Genomic DNA, 16,688 nt, shown 5'->3' with positions numbered 1-16,688 from the left:
GGTGACAGAAAGTAAGAAATCACCCCCTACCCCAAGAGAGGTGGCCATGCTACAATCCCTTTTCCGTTCTCTTGGGATTTGGGGTACATATGCACATGCACCCAGGGTGAGTTTCAAGTTGCTGGGTCCAAGACTTGAACTGCAATCAGTCATGTGGGAGTCCAGCACTGTTATACCACCTGCTGGTTCCACAGCATTTTTCTTTTCTTGAAACAATTTTCTCTACCCTGGACTTTTTGTTTTCCTTTTCATTAAATGTTGACTATTAAAAGACTTAATGAAATCTTATTCAAATGTTACTCATCACCTACTTTAGTTCTATTAACAAACTTCTAAGAAAATTCTTTAAAAACATTTAAATCATTTACCTATGTTTTCCTTACGCAAATAACATACTTTAATAAAAAAAAATTTAAAAATAAACTGAAACCTTTCTGTATACCTGCAACTTTCACTTAACAAAAGTATTCTAGACTATTGTTCAAAGTCTACATCCTGCTGGTTTTTTTTTTTTTTTGAGAGGTTTTTGCTATAAGGCATGTGTGCTCACCAGAAAGACAGAGAAACAGCAAGAAATCATCCCCCAGGGGGGATTGTCACGCCACAATCCCTTCTCCATTTTCCTCTCGGGATCTTGGGCATGCATACACACACATGCACCCGGCGTGAGTTTAAGCCACTGGGTCCAGGACTCGAAGCATGGTCAACTACATGGGAGTCCAGCGACATAGCCATTATGCCAACTGCTGTCCCCATCCTGGTGGTTAATTTGGCATCTACTTTACTGTTGCTCCTTACATGCAAAGTATAGAAATGGTTTGGTAACCTGGGAGATGTTGTAATTGTTACCCCTTTGAGGCTGCATGTGTGAGCCATATTGGCCTACACTGCACAGGGCAGCAGTAAAAAGGGAGAACTGATGCAGATATAATTAGAGGCCAAACCACACATTGTCATATAGATTTTAATAGATTTTCTGATTAACTCATTACAGTAACCATTTTTACTGTAATGATACGCAGCTTTACTACACTAGTATAAATAAAAACAGATAAATACAGCTCTAGGCAACATCACAGATTAACGAACTAAGCATTCTTCATGAACCAAAACTGAAAACAATTATTAATAAGAGATGCTGACACCTTGCCCATTCTCATCATACCTTCTCAATAAGGGTACTCAAATAAGGCGCTACATTATTATATTGGTCAATTAATTTGTCAATTAGCCAGGCACATATATTTCATAGTCTCCAGTATTTCATCGTTTGGTTGAGAAGCAGACACACTTCAATGCATTAAAAAGAAAAATGGAACAGTTAAATCAAAGAAAACCATCGAATGCATTAAAAATACGGCACTTTTCCTTTTCCTTACTTCAGCAGTAAGACACCAGGGATAGAAAAAGCCAATGAAGAAAATTAATTTCTAATATCCACCCTGAAATGTCAGTCTGAGGCAAGATGAGAGTAGGACCAGAAGTCAAAAAGGGATTTGTGGAAAAGAAAATCCATGTGAAATTTCATGTATGAAGCTATCTGGAAAGACACTCATTTCTTCTTGAAAGGCTACTAAGCTAATAGCCACACTGATGAGTTAACACTCTAGTAGCACCTCACACATTGTGAATACACTTAGAACAAGTGGGAGATGTAGAGAACTATCACTTAGAAATGATTCATTGTGAATGGCAAAAAAAAAAAAAAAAAAAAAAACTTTGAGGGGGCTGTGATGAAAATTTGAAATCGGCCAAAGAGGGAAATAAAGAGAACAAAATCACTAATTTAGGCAGACAGTACAGCTAAGAATGCTCCACAAAATTCCCAAAAGTTTGCTCAACTTTGAATCATTTAAATATGGCTTCATGATCTTATAAGTCTTTTGGATCTTACAGGTATATTAGTATTAAGAGCTCAGAAGTGAAAAATCACTTCCATAATGTAAAAATGGTTCATCGTCAGTTGTGTTTCAGAAAATGTCTGTCTGCAAAATTTAATTTTCCTATCAAAAATTCATAATCACAGAATATTTAGGTCAGTCTTTTGACTAAACTGTCTTTTGCCAATTGTGAACTAAGATCATGATTAAATCAGACATTTCCAAAATCAAAAGGCCTACACATTCCAGTTCATTTTAGCTCATTCTTCAAGAATATATGCTTATAGATAATTCAAACCATTACAGAACACTTTAAATAAGGACATGACCTATCCCAAGATTCAAAGATTGTGTTCACATTAAAATTTACTACCTTTGCAATTCGTTATTTTCATTTTTTTCTTGTTTGATTTTTTTACAAAGGTTAACACTATTTAACTTTTGGCTTTAATCTACAAAGTAATTTGTAGTGTTTCACCTTTCCAGTTAACAGGTCAAAATGGACAGGTCAGAAGACGTAATCCAGGAGATGGCAGTGAAAGATCCGGAAAAGGTTTATGTACACACTAGATCATAGAGAAGTAACCACACCTCTTTTTAAACCCTTGTTCCCATTGTAAACTTTGTTCATATCTCCATATTTGTAAGTCTGAATTAGTCTATAAAAATCACATTAAAAAGGTAAAATTATTTAAGTGCGATATTAACTTATCTGTATTTTATAAATTTTAATCCATAAAAATATAAATAAGAATGGTAAATTTTTAAGAAAAGAAATATACATTTAGTGCAAGTTATGAATTACATTTCTTCTCCAGTGTCAGCCGTGAAATATCTTGAGGAAAGAAAAGAATGAATGATCTAATTTCAAGAAAAAAAAATTCCAGTTTTAACATGCAATTAATACCAGGTACAGCTAAACAGAATACTTCCTTCTCTTTACCATCAAAGCAGCAGCATTTTGTTTAATTACGCTGAACAGCACTTGTATATCATAGTAGTTTTAGAAATAGAAAATTTGCATAAGACCAGGTCACATTATCCATAAAGTCTGAGAGGAAAAAAAAAAACAAAGAAAACTGTTTATCCGTTAAAGTCAAGTTTCATTGTTTCTGATTCTGAACCACACAGCACACAAGCTGAGAGATTTCATTCATGCTTCGTTTGAGATTTTACCTGTTTGATCCGCCTTTGTTGTGGTGCGTGTGCACTGTTCCAGTTATTGGTAGTACAAACTACATGGTTAATGGCACAAGAAACATTCCCTTCTTGTGATGAAACCTCAGTAAAATCACAGTACATCTCAATATGAGAAAGGACTGCTTCAAAATGATACAACAATTCAAAGAGGCTTTGTTACAGGTCAGGAGAGAGAGAGAGAGAAAGAAATAAAAGGTCTTCTGGAATGTAGAAAGGTAATGCTTAACTATACAATTCATGAATTAAACAGAACAGTTTTGATAAAAAAAGGGCAAAACCTCACAGTCTTATAGATGGCTCAATTCAAAGTAATCCCTCCAGAAATGGGGACTGATAGTGCGTCTCTGCGATGTTGGAGTAACTGGCCAGATGTCAAGGACTCCAGTGTCATTCCGTCGTGGCTCAGGCCTGCACTATCACAGCACGTCCTCAGATGAATGCATCCAGTGCAGAACAACAGGAGTTGATTTGCTGTTCTCAGATGGGAAAAATATCTCTCCTTCACTTCTCTCTCTCTTTTCCCTCCCCACACAACTCCTCCATTCCACCAGCATTATTTGCAAACCACGTTGCAAAAACCTGGCTTTTACATTTTCTTTACTTTTTTTTTTTTAAAGAAGGAAAAAAGTAGTCGACTCCCTCAGGTTAAAGAGTTGTGCTATTCAACAAATGAACTTCCTCTTCTGTTTCCTCTCTCTCCTCATCTACAGAATTCAGTTGAACATTATTGAAGCGGGGTCTTGGTTTGCCGTCTGGGCCATATGACGGAGGATATCTTTTTTTGTTATAATGCCAAGGAGGCGTCTGAAAGGAAGAAGGGGAAGATTGCTATTAAGATTAAAGAAAAAGAGAAGCTAAATTTTATGCTAAATCCTTTTCGTTGATAGGGACAGAGCAAAGCAAGCAGCCTGATTTTTTATTTTCAAAAAGGTATTCTATTGGTAAAGATAATAAAACTATCCAGCAACCATCCTTTGATATAAAAAGTATTATGGTCACTAATAGTATGATGTCCTCTCCACTGAGACTCTGGGAATTGCATGCCTCACTGAAGCAGAACATTTTGATTAAAATATGCCAACAAAAACAGCAACAAAAAATGGGAGGGTATATGAACAGGAAATGATACTGAGCCCATTAGAGGAGGAAAATTCATTCCCATCACATCAAGAAAGCAGTAAAATGTCTGATGAACAAATATCCTTTTTTGTTTAATCAAATTTAATTGCAAAAAAAAAAGATCAAGGATTGCCCAGTTGTATGCAAAATCTTCATGAAAGCACATACAATTGAGATAAAATGCATATAAAGTGGTCAACACAGAACTACAATCCCAAACTTCAGAACCCCAAGAATAAATCTTTGAGACAAGCCAAGTTTCTAGTACATCAGTGGTTTTCCTTTTTTGATTTTGGCCAAAAAAGATACAGTGCTTTTATGAAAGTCTTAGTTGTTAATGCTTACATTAAAAGACAGGTGAAAAATCAAGAAGCAGTCCTAAAAGATAACAGGTGAAGCAGAAAGCAGAATGAATGAGTAGCTACTATTATTATTCTGGTTAGTAGGTTTGTTTTGTTTTGTTTTTAGGAAAAAAAAAAAGGATGCATGAAACACTTGTGAAATATTAGCATACAAAAGGAATACATAATCAGTTGGGTATGTAAAGCAAACTGGGACAAGCTTCATATAGGTAATGACAATTGCAGGGCAAAATAATTTCAGGTACTAATTGCTAAAGCCAGACAATTTTTATGTTATATGATAATTCAAAACTATCTGCAGTCATGAAATCACAAGGACAGAAAGCCAGTTAAAACAAATGCATTTAACCCCTAAAAGCTGCTTACAGCATTCTAGAAACATCATACAAAAGGGGCACACATATAATCGAGGTACAATTCACTAATGAGATGACAGGACACACATTATTAGAAAGTATGCAAGGTATGGCAAAAAAAAAAAAAAGACCAATGTCATGATCACAAATGTTGTATATATACATTACATTTTGATGTGCCCATGAAAAAAATCTACTTAACTGTCAGGAATTCTAATTCCTAAGCTCATTTAAAATCACTTAGGAGCTTAGATTTACCACAAGACTATCATAGACTAGAATACATTTTAAAAAAAGGAGGGGAGGTAGGGTGGGTTGGGTGATAGGGCAGACATTTTCAACTTGTCAGGAGTCCTCTGAGACTCGCAGATCCACTAGGTAGACAGATTTGTCACGTGCTCACTTTATGGATGTCCAATAGTGTTAACTCATTCAACTACCAAACTGTTTAGAATTCTTAAATTTGTTAACTAATGACTTTGATGAAAGCCGTTACCTTTTGCTTTCTACAAATGGAGTTTTATACAAATCTAAATTTATCTCACAGATATATGTATTTTTTAATCAGATACAATAGTGATTGGCAGCATCATAGGATTTTTTGTTCAGCAGATAACTGGGACAGAGAACTGAACAGTTCACAAGTGTCATGCTTCCTGACTTCTAAGGTGTCTAATAAGGAGATCTGATATATCTAATCACCAAGGGCTCGACGTGCTGCTTTAGTTGCTCGAGATGCTCTAATATATTCTTCTTTGTGATGATCCCCAAGACAATCCTGAAACAGATTATTATGCTAATAACTGTGTGAGAAATCAAATTAAAAGAGGTTTGAATCATAATGATAAAGAAAGAACAAAAATAAATAAATTAAAAACATAAACCATAAGAATGCTTGTCATGAACTTTAGAAAAATAAAAACAAAAGTGATTTAAACTTTTAGATTGCGTTTGCATAAATTCTACTGACTTTTCAGTGATACAATGCTATTCTTAAAGAATGGATTGTTTTCCTTGTTCAATTAAAACTCAAAATTATAAAAGTTCAGAATGAAGAACTGTAAAGAAAAGTACAAAAGAAACAATACTGATACACGGCTAAAAATGTCTAAAATTTAGAGTTTCATTTTCAGTGTTCTTTCTTTAGATGAAAATATTTCTCTAACTTCTAAGCTGTCACAACACAGCAGCTGTTATTTGGATCTACCGCAGCAGTGAAAAGGTAGGAAAAGCCTTAGCCTTACTGGCCGAGGGGAATCTTAAGACATCCTTTGGATTTTACTATTATTTGGAATTAAAATGAAAAGGAACGTGTCAAATAAATAATGCCAACCAAAAGAAAGAAACATTCCCTAAATTTCAGAAACTGTGAATGCCACTTCTTAAACGAATAGAACAGATTTATGATTAGGGGTCAACATGAATGACTGACTTCCTACATTATTTTTTAAAGTAATGACTTTTCTCAGTTAATACTAGCACATTAAGTAAGGTAATGAACTTAAATTCTCATAATGAAGATATTTGAAACTAAGTTAAACTTTTTAATTATTAAAATAAATTCTAGTTTTTAGTTTTATAATGGAAATAAATGAATCCAAATGCAATATGTGGTAATATAAACAATAAAAGTAAATCTTACAAAAAATACTTTAATCTTCCAATTCTGGAAGCATGTCCAAAATGCACTACAGAGTAACTGAACATTTCCTTGGTGATATGTTTAAGTCAATTTTCTTGTTAAACTGCCTTCAAACATTCTGACTTCTTGAAGAATGTCACCAGGGTATTTGAAGAAGTCTTGTCCTAGGAATGTATCCATTATAAAACACAGGTTGAATATTCCATATCCTAAAATGTCTAGGACCAAAAGTGTTGGATTTTGAATGTTGGGGATGAGACCCAAGCCTATATCTGAAATTCATTTATGTTTCATATACACCTTATACATATAGCCCAAAGGTAATTTTTTTTTTTTGAGAGGTTTTTGCTATAGGGTTTGTGCGCTTGCCAGACAGAGACAGACAGAGAGACAGAAAGTGAGAAATCACCCCCCCCAGGGGGTATGGCCACGCCACATCACCCCCCCAGGGGGTATGGCCACGCCACATCACCCCCCCAGGGGGTATGGCCACGCCGCAATCCCTTCTCCTCCATTCTCCTCTTGGGATCTTGGGCACATACGCACAAGCAACCAGTGTAAGTTTAAGCCACCGGGTCCAGGACTCGAACCACGTTCGACAACGTAGAAGTCCAGCGACATAGCCATTATACTAACTGCTGGTCCCCCCAAAGGTAATTTTTTATAGTCTTTTTTCTATTACAGTTTTTAATGGTAACCCATCATAGGAGGTCTGGGGTTCCTCACTTTTGGCATCTTGTTGGTTCTCAAAAAGTTCTGGAAATTGGAGCATTTCAGATTTTCAGATTAAGGATAGTAAACTTATAATTACCTTAGATGATGGCTGGAGGTGGAGAAGGGGCAGTCAAGAAGAAGGAAAAGGCAGAGATAGGCTCTGTGCTCAAGTTTCCTCGTAAATTTTTTGAAACAACATATTAATCCTTAAGCATAAGGATAAATTGGACAGTTTTCAGTGCATAGGAGAAACTTTGCCTCTGAAAAACCTCAGAAATAACAAGACCAGTAGATGGCATAATGGTTACATTGCTCGACTCTCATGTAGTTGACTGCTGTTCGAGTTCTGGACCTGGGGCTTAAAACTCACGCTGGATGCATGTGTGTGCATGACCAAAATCCCAGGAGGTGAATACAGAAGGGACTGCGATGTGGCCATCCCCCTGGGAGGTGGTTTCTCATTTTCCGTCTCTCTGTCTCTGTCTCTCCAGCAAGTGCACATGCCCTATGCACAAATCTGTCTCTGAAAAAAGAGAAATTACACTAGTATATAAACTGAACATTCAATCACTCAACAGATGCTCTTCATTGACTAAATGTTAGAAGTTAAAAAGCTGCCAAGTCATTTGATTTTATAGTCACAGTTGAGAAATGTGAAGATCTTGGCAATGAATTAAATACAATAATACTAGTTTAATTCTTTTTTTTTTTTTTTGAGATGTTTTTCACTATAGGGTGCGTGTGCTCGCCAGACAGACAGAGAGAGATAGACAGAAAGTGAGAAATCACCCCCCAGAGGGGATGGCCACGCCGCAATCCCTTCTCCTCCATTCTCCTCTCGGGATCTTGGGCACGCACGCACATGCGCCCGGCGTGGGTTTTAAGCCACCGGGTCCAGGACGCGAACTGCGGTCGACTACGTGGGAGTCCAGCGACATAGCCATTACGCTAACTGCTGGTCCCACTAGTTTAATTCTTATACATGCTTTTTAAATTATTTAAAATGATTCATTTCAGTTAATATCATCTATACAAGTAAACTGTATCAAATCACAAGATACACAATAAGAAAAATTACATTTAGAAGGATCTAGTGGTAAATTCAGAGATTTACAAAGTAATCTCTATATTTACTAAGTAATAGCCCTAAAAAGGGAGAAATACACACAGTTTTCTTTAGTTACTGGAGAAGAGTGATTTAATAGGGCTAGATTCAGTGCTACTTGATTTTAGGGGGAGGAGAGAGAATCAATGCAAAACTGACTTGCATAGAGAATAATCTGTTTGCTTTTGGGTTAACAAGTAATGATGAAAGTATTAACAGTGCATAATTCAGTTTTCTCAAAGTATATTCTAAGAAATATCAGTCTCATGAATTCTTTCCCCTTTCTCCCAATAACAACAAAAAAAATGGCTGCGTTTTCAGGTAAGTTTGGAAAATGATGTGTCCTTATTACCCTTATCTGGGAATCAAGGAATATAACCATTTTTTAAAGTTCTGAGAAGTTTATAGTAAAGAAATTTTAACAGTATAGTCACAAAACTTCAAGTAAATCCTATTAATTAACATCCTGCTAGCTCCACAAGACTAAAAGCTTTTAAGAAATTTTACCATGGGAACCAGCAGTTAGCTTAATGGCTATGTCGCTGGATTCCCACGTAGTCGATCGCGGTTCGCATCCCGGACCCGGTGGCTTAGAACTCACACCGGGCGCGTGTGCGTGCGTGCCCAAGATCCCGAGAGGAGAATGGAGGAGAAGGGATTGTGGCGTGACCATCCCCCCTGAGGGGTGATTTCTCACTTTCTGTCTCTCTGTCTCTCACTGTCTGTCTGGTGAGCGCACGCGCCCTATAGCGAAAACCTCCCGAAAAAAAAAAAAAGAAATTTTACCACATTAAAAAAATTGTGAGGGGCCAGCTGGTGGCATGGTGGTTAAGGCAAACTGTGGTTCAAGTCCTGGACCCACCCAGAGGCTTGAAAAAACATACTGGATGCAAGTGTGTACATGCCCAAAATTCTGAGAGGAGAATGGAAAAGGGACTGTGGAGTGGCCCTCCTTCCTAGGGGGATGCTTTCTGTCTCTTTCTGAATCTCTATGGCGAGCACATATGACCTATAGCATTTTTTTTAATGTAGGAAATTATAACTAATTTATATCTTTATAATTTATAGACATTTCCCCTTATCTACTCTTTTTCTCCTGGTATCCAAGTTTCTAGATTTGCTGTTTCTCTCTTCCCTCAATAACTATTTTCCACCTGTAAGAACCCAATATAAACTATGAAATATTAACAGCTATCCATAATTCCATACTCTTCACTAAAAACGAGAAGACATGATTTTTGTTTTTAAATCATTTAACTTTAAGTGAAAATAGAACCCTACTTCCTCCTTATGTAATTAAAAGAAATAAAATCCCAAATGCCATCTCCCCAGTTGATCTCTCTTCTTACCCTACTTATCAATTTATTTTCCTACAAGGAAAGAAATAATAAAATATCACCAAAAAAATCAAACAGATTCCCTTAAGAAAAAATCCTCCTCATATACACACTTTCATATAAACAGATAGCATTAGGTAAAATTTTAATTAGCAATCCACCTCTCTCCCTACTTTGTTATTTTTATACTTTCTTTTAAACTTCTTCTATTCTAATATCTATGCTACCAAACCTAGGAATTAATCAATCAGCAAAGCTCATGTAGCAGCTTTGTGGTCACAGTCATAACCTAGAGAGTAACATCCATATTTGTTAGTACAGGCATTTCTCATTTTTGATTCCTACAACTAGGTTCTTAAGTGAACTGGTGCATAAGGGAGAAACTTTTTTTTAAGGGAAATTTGTGTTATAGGGTGTGTGTGCTCTCCGGAGAGACAGGGAGAGACAGAGACAGAAAGTGAGAAATCACCACCACCACCCCCCCCCCGGGGGGGGAGAGTGACCACACCACAATCGCTCTCTTCCATCCTCCCTTTGGGATTTTGGGCATGTATGCACCTGCGCCCAGTTTGAGTTTTAAGCCACTTAGTCTGGGATTTGAACTGCAGTCAACTATGCAGGAGTCCAGCGGCATAACCATTACACCATTTGCTAGTCCCTAGGGAGAAACTTAAAGGAAGATGTCTTGTGGTGTGCTGTGGTACCACAGGGGATATATTTTTCAATAGATGTCACATGACATCACACTAGAATAATGTAATCTCACCCACACAAAAAGCGTAAGTGCCAGAAAGTGAAAAGACACATCACAGCACAACATACCACCATTAGAAAAGTCATGATGCATCTTTTGCATGGGAAACACATTATGACTTTTCTGACAAAGCAATAAATCCAGCATAATTATTTTTATTTATTTTGAATTCTAATATGCATAATAACACAAATTTATAAACAAAATATGTAGTTTGCATGACTGCAAACACTTCCTGTAGTGAATACTGATCGACTACAGAGAGGAGACAAAGGGGATTTCCGAGACTCACAGGGACTGCGAAAGGGGGTTCCTGTGCTGGCCAGTGGTAGAGAGGCTGTGAGGCTGCTTGTTACATGAGGAGTGGTGTACATAGAGGACCAGGCCAGTCACTGAGGACGGTTTATAACAACTCAGGTTAGGTTCCAACTAAGCCATTTAATAACTACAAATACTCAAGGACTAGCAAATGGATGTGTTCTGTCATCCATATGTTTTGTAAACGTTATAAGGGGCAGCCCCATAGCCTAGTGGTCAAGGGATCCTGATCCCACATGACCAACTGCAGTTTGAATCCCCATCCAGGAAGCTTAAAAGACACACCAGGTGCGTGTGCATGGATGCCCCAAATCCTGACCTGAGAGAGGATTTTCAGAAGAAGGGACTGCAGCACGACCACATGCCATTGGGAAGTGCTTTCTCCTTCTCAGTCTTTCCTCTGGTGAGTGTATGTGCCCTCTGGCAATGAAAGAGAGAAAACACCTGCTGTGATTCTCTAAGTGTGTAGTGCTTCAACCAGCTTCACACAGTTCAGGCTAACCATCCAGTTTATGCATAACTCAAGAATACCTTTTCTTTCTCCTCCCTAGTCTTCCTATTATGTACTTTCAGATAAAACAATGTTCTAAAGAATTTCAATAAGGAACATAATATAATGGAAGAGGCCTAAAAGAATGGGTGGGGAAACAGGTCCTGGATCCAGGAGGAGAGCAGTGGGGATGAAGCATAAGTGCTTGCCACAACATGCTGTGTAGTGAGTCTCCTCAACTCCTTTGACATCTGTCACTTTCTTCTACTCCTATCAGGGAGGAACATGGGTATTTTGTGTAAAAAGCAGAAAAATAAGTTATCGATGGATACATTTTATTTTAAAATTTTTGCCACAGGCATGTGTGCTCACCAGAGAGAAAGAGAGACAGATTTTTTTTGGGAAAGAGAGAAATCATCCCTTACAGGACATGGTCACACCACAATCCGTTCTTCTCTCTCTCTCTCCTCTTTAGATTTTGGGCATGCAGGCATGTGCACCCGGCACATCCCTCAAACTGCATAACTGGTCATGTAGGATCCAGTCATGTTAATCAACATATCACTCACTGGCTGGCCCAATGCATTATATCACTGCAGAATTTAAAATACCTGAGTATTAATTTTTTGTTAGCAGTATATGTAAAAGATTTATAAATGGAAAAGGTAGACAAGAGGAAACAACACTGGTTGAAGATTTTTAGCAAATTAATAGATTTCATTTAATTATGTGTTATTTTCTTCATTATGTGACAAAGTATTAGCTAAAAGAGTAAACAGTGAAATACCTAAGAAGTTGTTTTCCACTAGAAATTGATATACTATATACTCAGAATGAAATACTTGTGCACACACCCACACACAAAAACAGGTTTTTACAGTATTCCACACAGGTTAGGTCCACTATTCCTCTAGCAAAGGAAGCTTATTCCTCTAAGCTTGACATGCTGTTCATGTTCTAGAGCTTCTAGCACCTCTTCTCCAACTTTGAAGTACTCTTGACAATACTCCTTTATGTTCTGGCAAAGAGGGGGCAGTTATCATTCTTCTGAGTCTTTAGTATGTATGAAACTTGACTGACTGATCCTACATTTATAACCACACTAAATGACAGGGCCTCCCACTAGGGAGCTGACTCACATTCTCCCCTAATAACAATATACAGATTTTACCAAAAAGGACAGTAAATTCTGGTAAGTGAACTGACTTCTGTGGTACCAAACTTACCCATTGTGAGTTACAAGGCACTGCCTCAGACCCAGCTTTCGGAAAATATCCACCACAATCTCCATTGGGGTGTGGTCTGTCACGGTGAAAGGGCTCATGTCAAGAATGCTTCGAAGCTTTAATGGCCTAGGAGACTCTGCTGGAAGCGATGGGGTGTGCTGTGCAAAACACACCCGAGAACTGCCGACGATACCTTCTTGTTTTTTTCTGGCACTTTCTGAAAAGAGATAGAGAAGATAAAAAAGTGTAAACCAATAGGTTTGTTTCTTTATGGGCAACTTATTTATTCAGAGATTAAAAAACAAATACATCCTATTACTTTTAGTCCCTTCACTTTTGCTTATCTTTTCCTTAACCAAGAAAAGAATCAACTGAAACACCACCTAGAAATTTCTTACATTTAACTGAATTAGATTCCACTAATAACGATCATCTTGTTGTAAATAAAATACTTCTGTTAGTTATATCATTGCAGAATTTACTGGGGCTGATGCTGTTTTCTCACTCTGCGGGACAAAGAAGCATGTTTTGAGTATGGGATATAAAAATCTGTACAGATTATGAGAGCAGCGGATCCACTGGTGAACAAAGGCTATGCAGTAGGAGTAAAGGAAGTAACGCGACTCTCTTCATCTTGCTTTGACTATGCTGTGCATTCTACCCCGTGAATTAGCTGGTTCTTTCTCGTCTCTGCTATTACGGTGTAATTTTCTAGATGAATCATGAGCACTGCAGATGGGCTGAAACTACAATTATGCACATAATGAACAAAGACTGATCTTTTGGGTAGTTTTATTTGTAAAGGCTCTGGTAACTTCTTCTCTCCAGTGTGCTCTCCTTTAAGTGCTTCTGACCTGCTGCCTACTTCCAGCACTGAATGTGCTAGAAAAGAGTGGCAAAGATGGAAAGAAGGACAGGGACCACAGGAAGAGGGCAACATAAAAGTCATCCAGCTTTGTTTCTATTTTAAGTTAATATTATTCAAAACATTGAGGGAATGTGGTATTTGTTACTAGTTAAGCTACTTGGAATAGGAATTCTAGTAGAAAAATATCTAAGCCAAAAATAATAAGTATCATTCCTAAACTGAGAAGCAGATGTTGTTGTTCATAAATATTATAATGTTTTTACTCCTCCCAGCCACTAAAACCATACTTAACTGTGTTGTAACACATTCAAGTAGGATGGCATTAACTGAAGTATTAATGATCAGTACTGACTACATCACCTTAAAAGCATGTTCATGGCATGGAAAAGAAGGTCCATTAGCAACTGACAAACGTTTTTTGACAAATGCTTGTTAGATTGCTTTTAGCTCATGAGAGGAATCTGGCTAACGACTTGTGTCTAACTGAATATAGAGTGTATATGCTATTATCATGTATCATTAATGGACACACACACAAAACAGTTTGACATCAGGGCCAGCTGTGGTGTGTCAGTTAAGGCTGCTGGATCCTGTGTGGCCCAAGGGCACAGTTCAAGTCCCAAACCTGGCAGCCTGAAAAAAACACCAGGCAAATGTGTATGCTTGCTCAAAATCCTGAAAGGAGAAATGCAGTAAAAGGGATTGCCGTGTGACCATTCTTCATGGTGGAGAGAGGGGGGGACTTCCTTGCTTTCCATCTCTGTCTCTTGTCTGCAAGCATACACACCCTCTAGCAAATTAAAAAAAAAAAAAAAAAGTGTGGCATTAGTACTATAAAGCATGAAGGGGGAAACAAAAAGTGTAGAATTTTCTATGCCACTTAAGTTTGGTTATCATAAAAAATGACAGTCAAATTAGTACATTATATTGGGGGTATGTAAGTAACTCATAACACTAGTATTAGAGTTAAAAGAACTATGCAGGGTGCTAGCATTACTGCTGCACCACAGTGGCTCAGTCAAGAATATCACTTTTATTCTTTCATGTTATTTGAAAATTGTTATGAATGGATTTTAAACAGTCTTACACACACATAAAAAGGTATGTGAGGTGATATTAATCATTAATCATTCTACAATTTCACATAGGTCAAAACATCAAATTAATGTACAAGTTTTACTGCACACTCAACGGGGAATGGTCACACTGCAATCCCTTTTCCACTTTTCTAACCTACTGGGAATTTGGGCATGCATGCACATGTGTCCAGCATGTTTTTTAGGCACTAGTGCTGGGATTTTTTTTTTTTTTTTTTTTGGAGAGGTTTTTGCTTAGGGCACGTGCACTTGCCAGACAGACAGAGAGAGACAGAGAGACAGAAAGTGAGAAATCACCCTGGCCACACCGCAATCCCTTCTCCTCCATTCTCCGCTCAGGATCTTGGGCACGCACGTACACATGCCCGGCGTGAGTTTAAGCCACCGGGTCCGAACCGCGGTCGACTACGTGGTAGTCCAGCAACATAGCCATTACACTAAATGCTGGTCCCAGGGGCTGGGATTTGAACTGCATAGCCAGCCATGTGGGATCCAGCTCCCTTAACCACTAGACTACAGGGGTGGTCACTAGAGAACATTTAAGGAATAAAGTAATATTCCTTGATCCTACATAAAATCAATTATATTTTACTACTTTCCTTTCTTCCAGAAATCTTGTGTGTGTGTGTGTGTGTGTGTGTGTGTGTGTGTGTGTGTATACATACATACATTTTTTAAGAGGGGGGCACTAACAGGTGGCATTGTGGTTAAGGTGCTGGATCCCACAGCTGACCATAGTTCAACTCCCAGACCTAGGGGCTTGAAAATCATACTAGGCATGTGTGTGTGCATACCCCAAATCCCAGAATGAGAATGGAGAAGGGATGATGATCTCACTTTTACTCTCACTGTCTCTTTCTGTTTCTTTCTAGCAAGTGCATGTAATCAATGGAGAAAAGCATTAAAACAAAACAAAAAAAGAAGGATACCTATTGCAATCGTCAAGTCTCTTCGGAGGGCAAATCCCACTAATCTCTGAGATTCCTTTGACATTATAACAGGAAAGCCATTGTAGCTGGTTTCGTTTATCATGTTTTCTATATCATCCACTGTCATATTGTCCTGTGTCAGGACAGCTAAAGGGGGATCGTTCCTTCGAGGTCTCATGACGTCAGCAGCCAGAGTGGTATGAGTGAATTCCTCTTTTGCGTCCAAGAAAGGGTATCCATTTAACCGGATGTGCGCTTCATAAATGCCTTCCCTACCAAAGGCATCGCCAACCCATTTACTGGTCATCACTGCAGCCATAAGGGGAACAATATATTCCAAACCTCCAGTAAGCTCAAAAACAATAACCACCAGGGAGACAGTCATCCTTGTCACACCACCTGAAAAAAATAAGCACCACTGGTCAGGAAGGACAGGATCCTCCTCATATGTTATTAGAACTTTCTGCATAGACGGTTGAACTTGAAATTGTAAATACAACTTAGTGAAAAGCATCATCATCAAATACTACTCCTTAGCACAATAACCATTAATACTACTGACTTCTAGAAAAACACCAGTATTCTTTATTTATAACACAGAAGACTATAATATTTTAACAACTGTTTACCTCCTATAAAAACAATCCAAGTGACCAACTGAAACAAATTTGTCATTATAGTTTATTGCTGGAGCAAAGACATTATTTCACCATGATAAGGGATTATTATTAGTTTTTAAGGAATTTGGGGAAGGCTATATTTTTTGCTACTGGTTTACAAATTAAACTGTCATACAGGTAGAATATTAATTTAATAAAGTCCTCTCCCGGGACCAGCAGATGGCATAATGGTTATGTCACTGGATTCCCACGTAGTCAACTGATGTCAAGTCCTGGACCTGGCAGCTTAAAATTCATGCTGGGCACATGTGCGTGCATGCCCAAAATACCAAGAGGAAAATGGAAGAGAAGGGATTGTGGCATGGCCAACCCCTCTGGGGGGTGATTTCTCACCTTCTGTCTCTCTCTGTCTCTCCAGTGAGCACGTGCACCCTACAGTAAAAACTTGTCTAAAAAAAGAAAGAAAAATAAATAAATTCCTCTCCCTAAAACTCTTCAAATGAGTAAAATAGTTTGATTCCTTGTGCTAATATCCCCCATAGAAAACTCATCTATTCATTTACTAAAATCATCATTCTCAATTATCATCTCTATGGTTATGTCTCCCTAATCTACATCTCTCAATTTACTACTAGCTTTGTCCCATGTCTCAAATTACATGTACGGTATCT

At 37.9% G+C, this 16,688-nt stretch overlaps 1 protein-coding gene across 6 annotated transcripts in view; it reads right to left on the bottom strand.

Moving 5' to 3' along the window:
- Positions 1-948: 948 nt before the first annotated feature.
- Positions 949-16,688, bottom strand: part of CLCN3 (Cl-/H+ antiporter 3) — a 106,853-nt gene continuing 91,113 nt past the window's right edge. For 2 of the 6 annotated variants that reach the window (XM_006141316.3, XM_006141317.3), the window contains exons 11-14: positions 15,398-15,796; positions 12,504-12,720; positions 5,620-5,695; positions 951-3,884 (exon numbers count right to left, since the gene is read on the bottom strand). In XM_006141316.3, coding sequence (XP_006141378.1) covers positions 3,726-3,884; positions 5,620-5,695; positions 12,504-12,720; positions 15,398-15,796 — 851 coding nt within the window. In that variant the 3' untranslated portion in view covers positions 951-3,725. Of the gene's footprint in view, positions 3,885-5,619; positions 5,696-12,503; positions 12,721-15,397; positions 15,797-16,688 lie in introns of all 6 variants that reach the window. The other 4 variants (XM_006141318.3, XM_006141319.3, XR_003550894.1 and 1 more) reach the window with 3 other exon arrangements.

The sequence above is a fragment of the Tupaia chinensis genome, unplaced genomic scaffold (assembly GCF_000334495.1).
Source record: "Tupaia chinensis unplaced genomic scaffold, TupChi_1.0 Scaffold000051_1, whole genome shotgun sequence".
Taxonomy (NCBI): Eukaryota; Metazoa; Chordata; class Mammalia; order Scandentia; family Tupaiidae; genus Tupaia; species Tupaia belangeri.
Note: the sequence above shows the minus strand (reverse complement) of the source record. Positions and strands in the feature narration are given on the sequence as shown.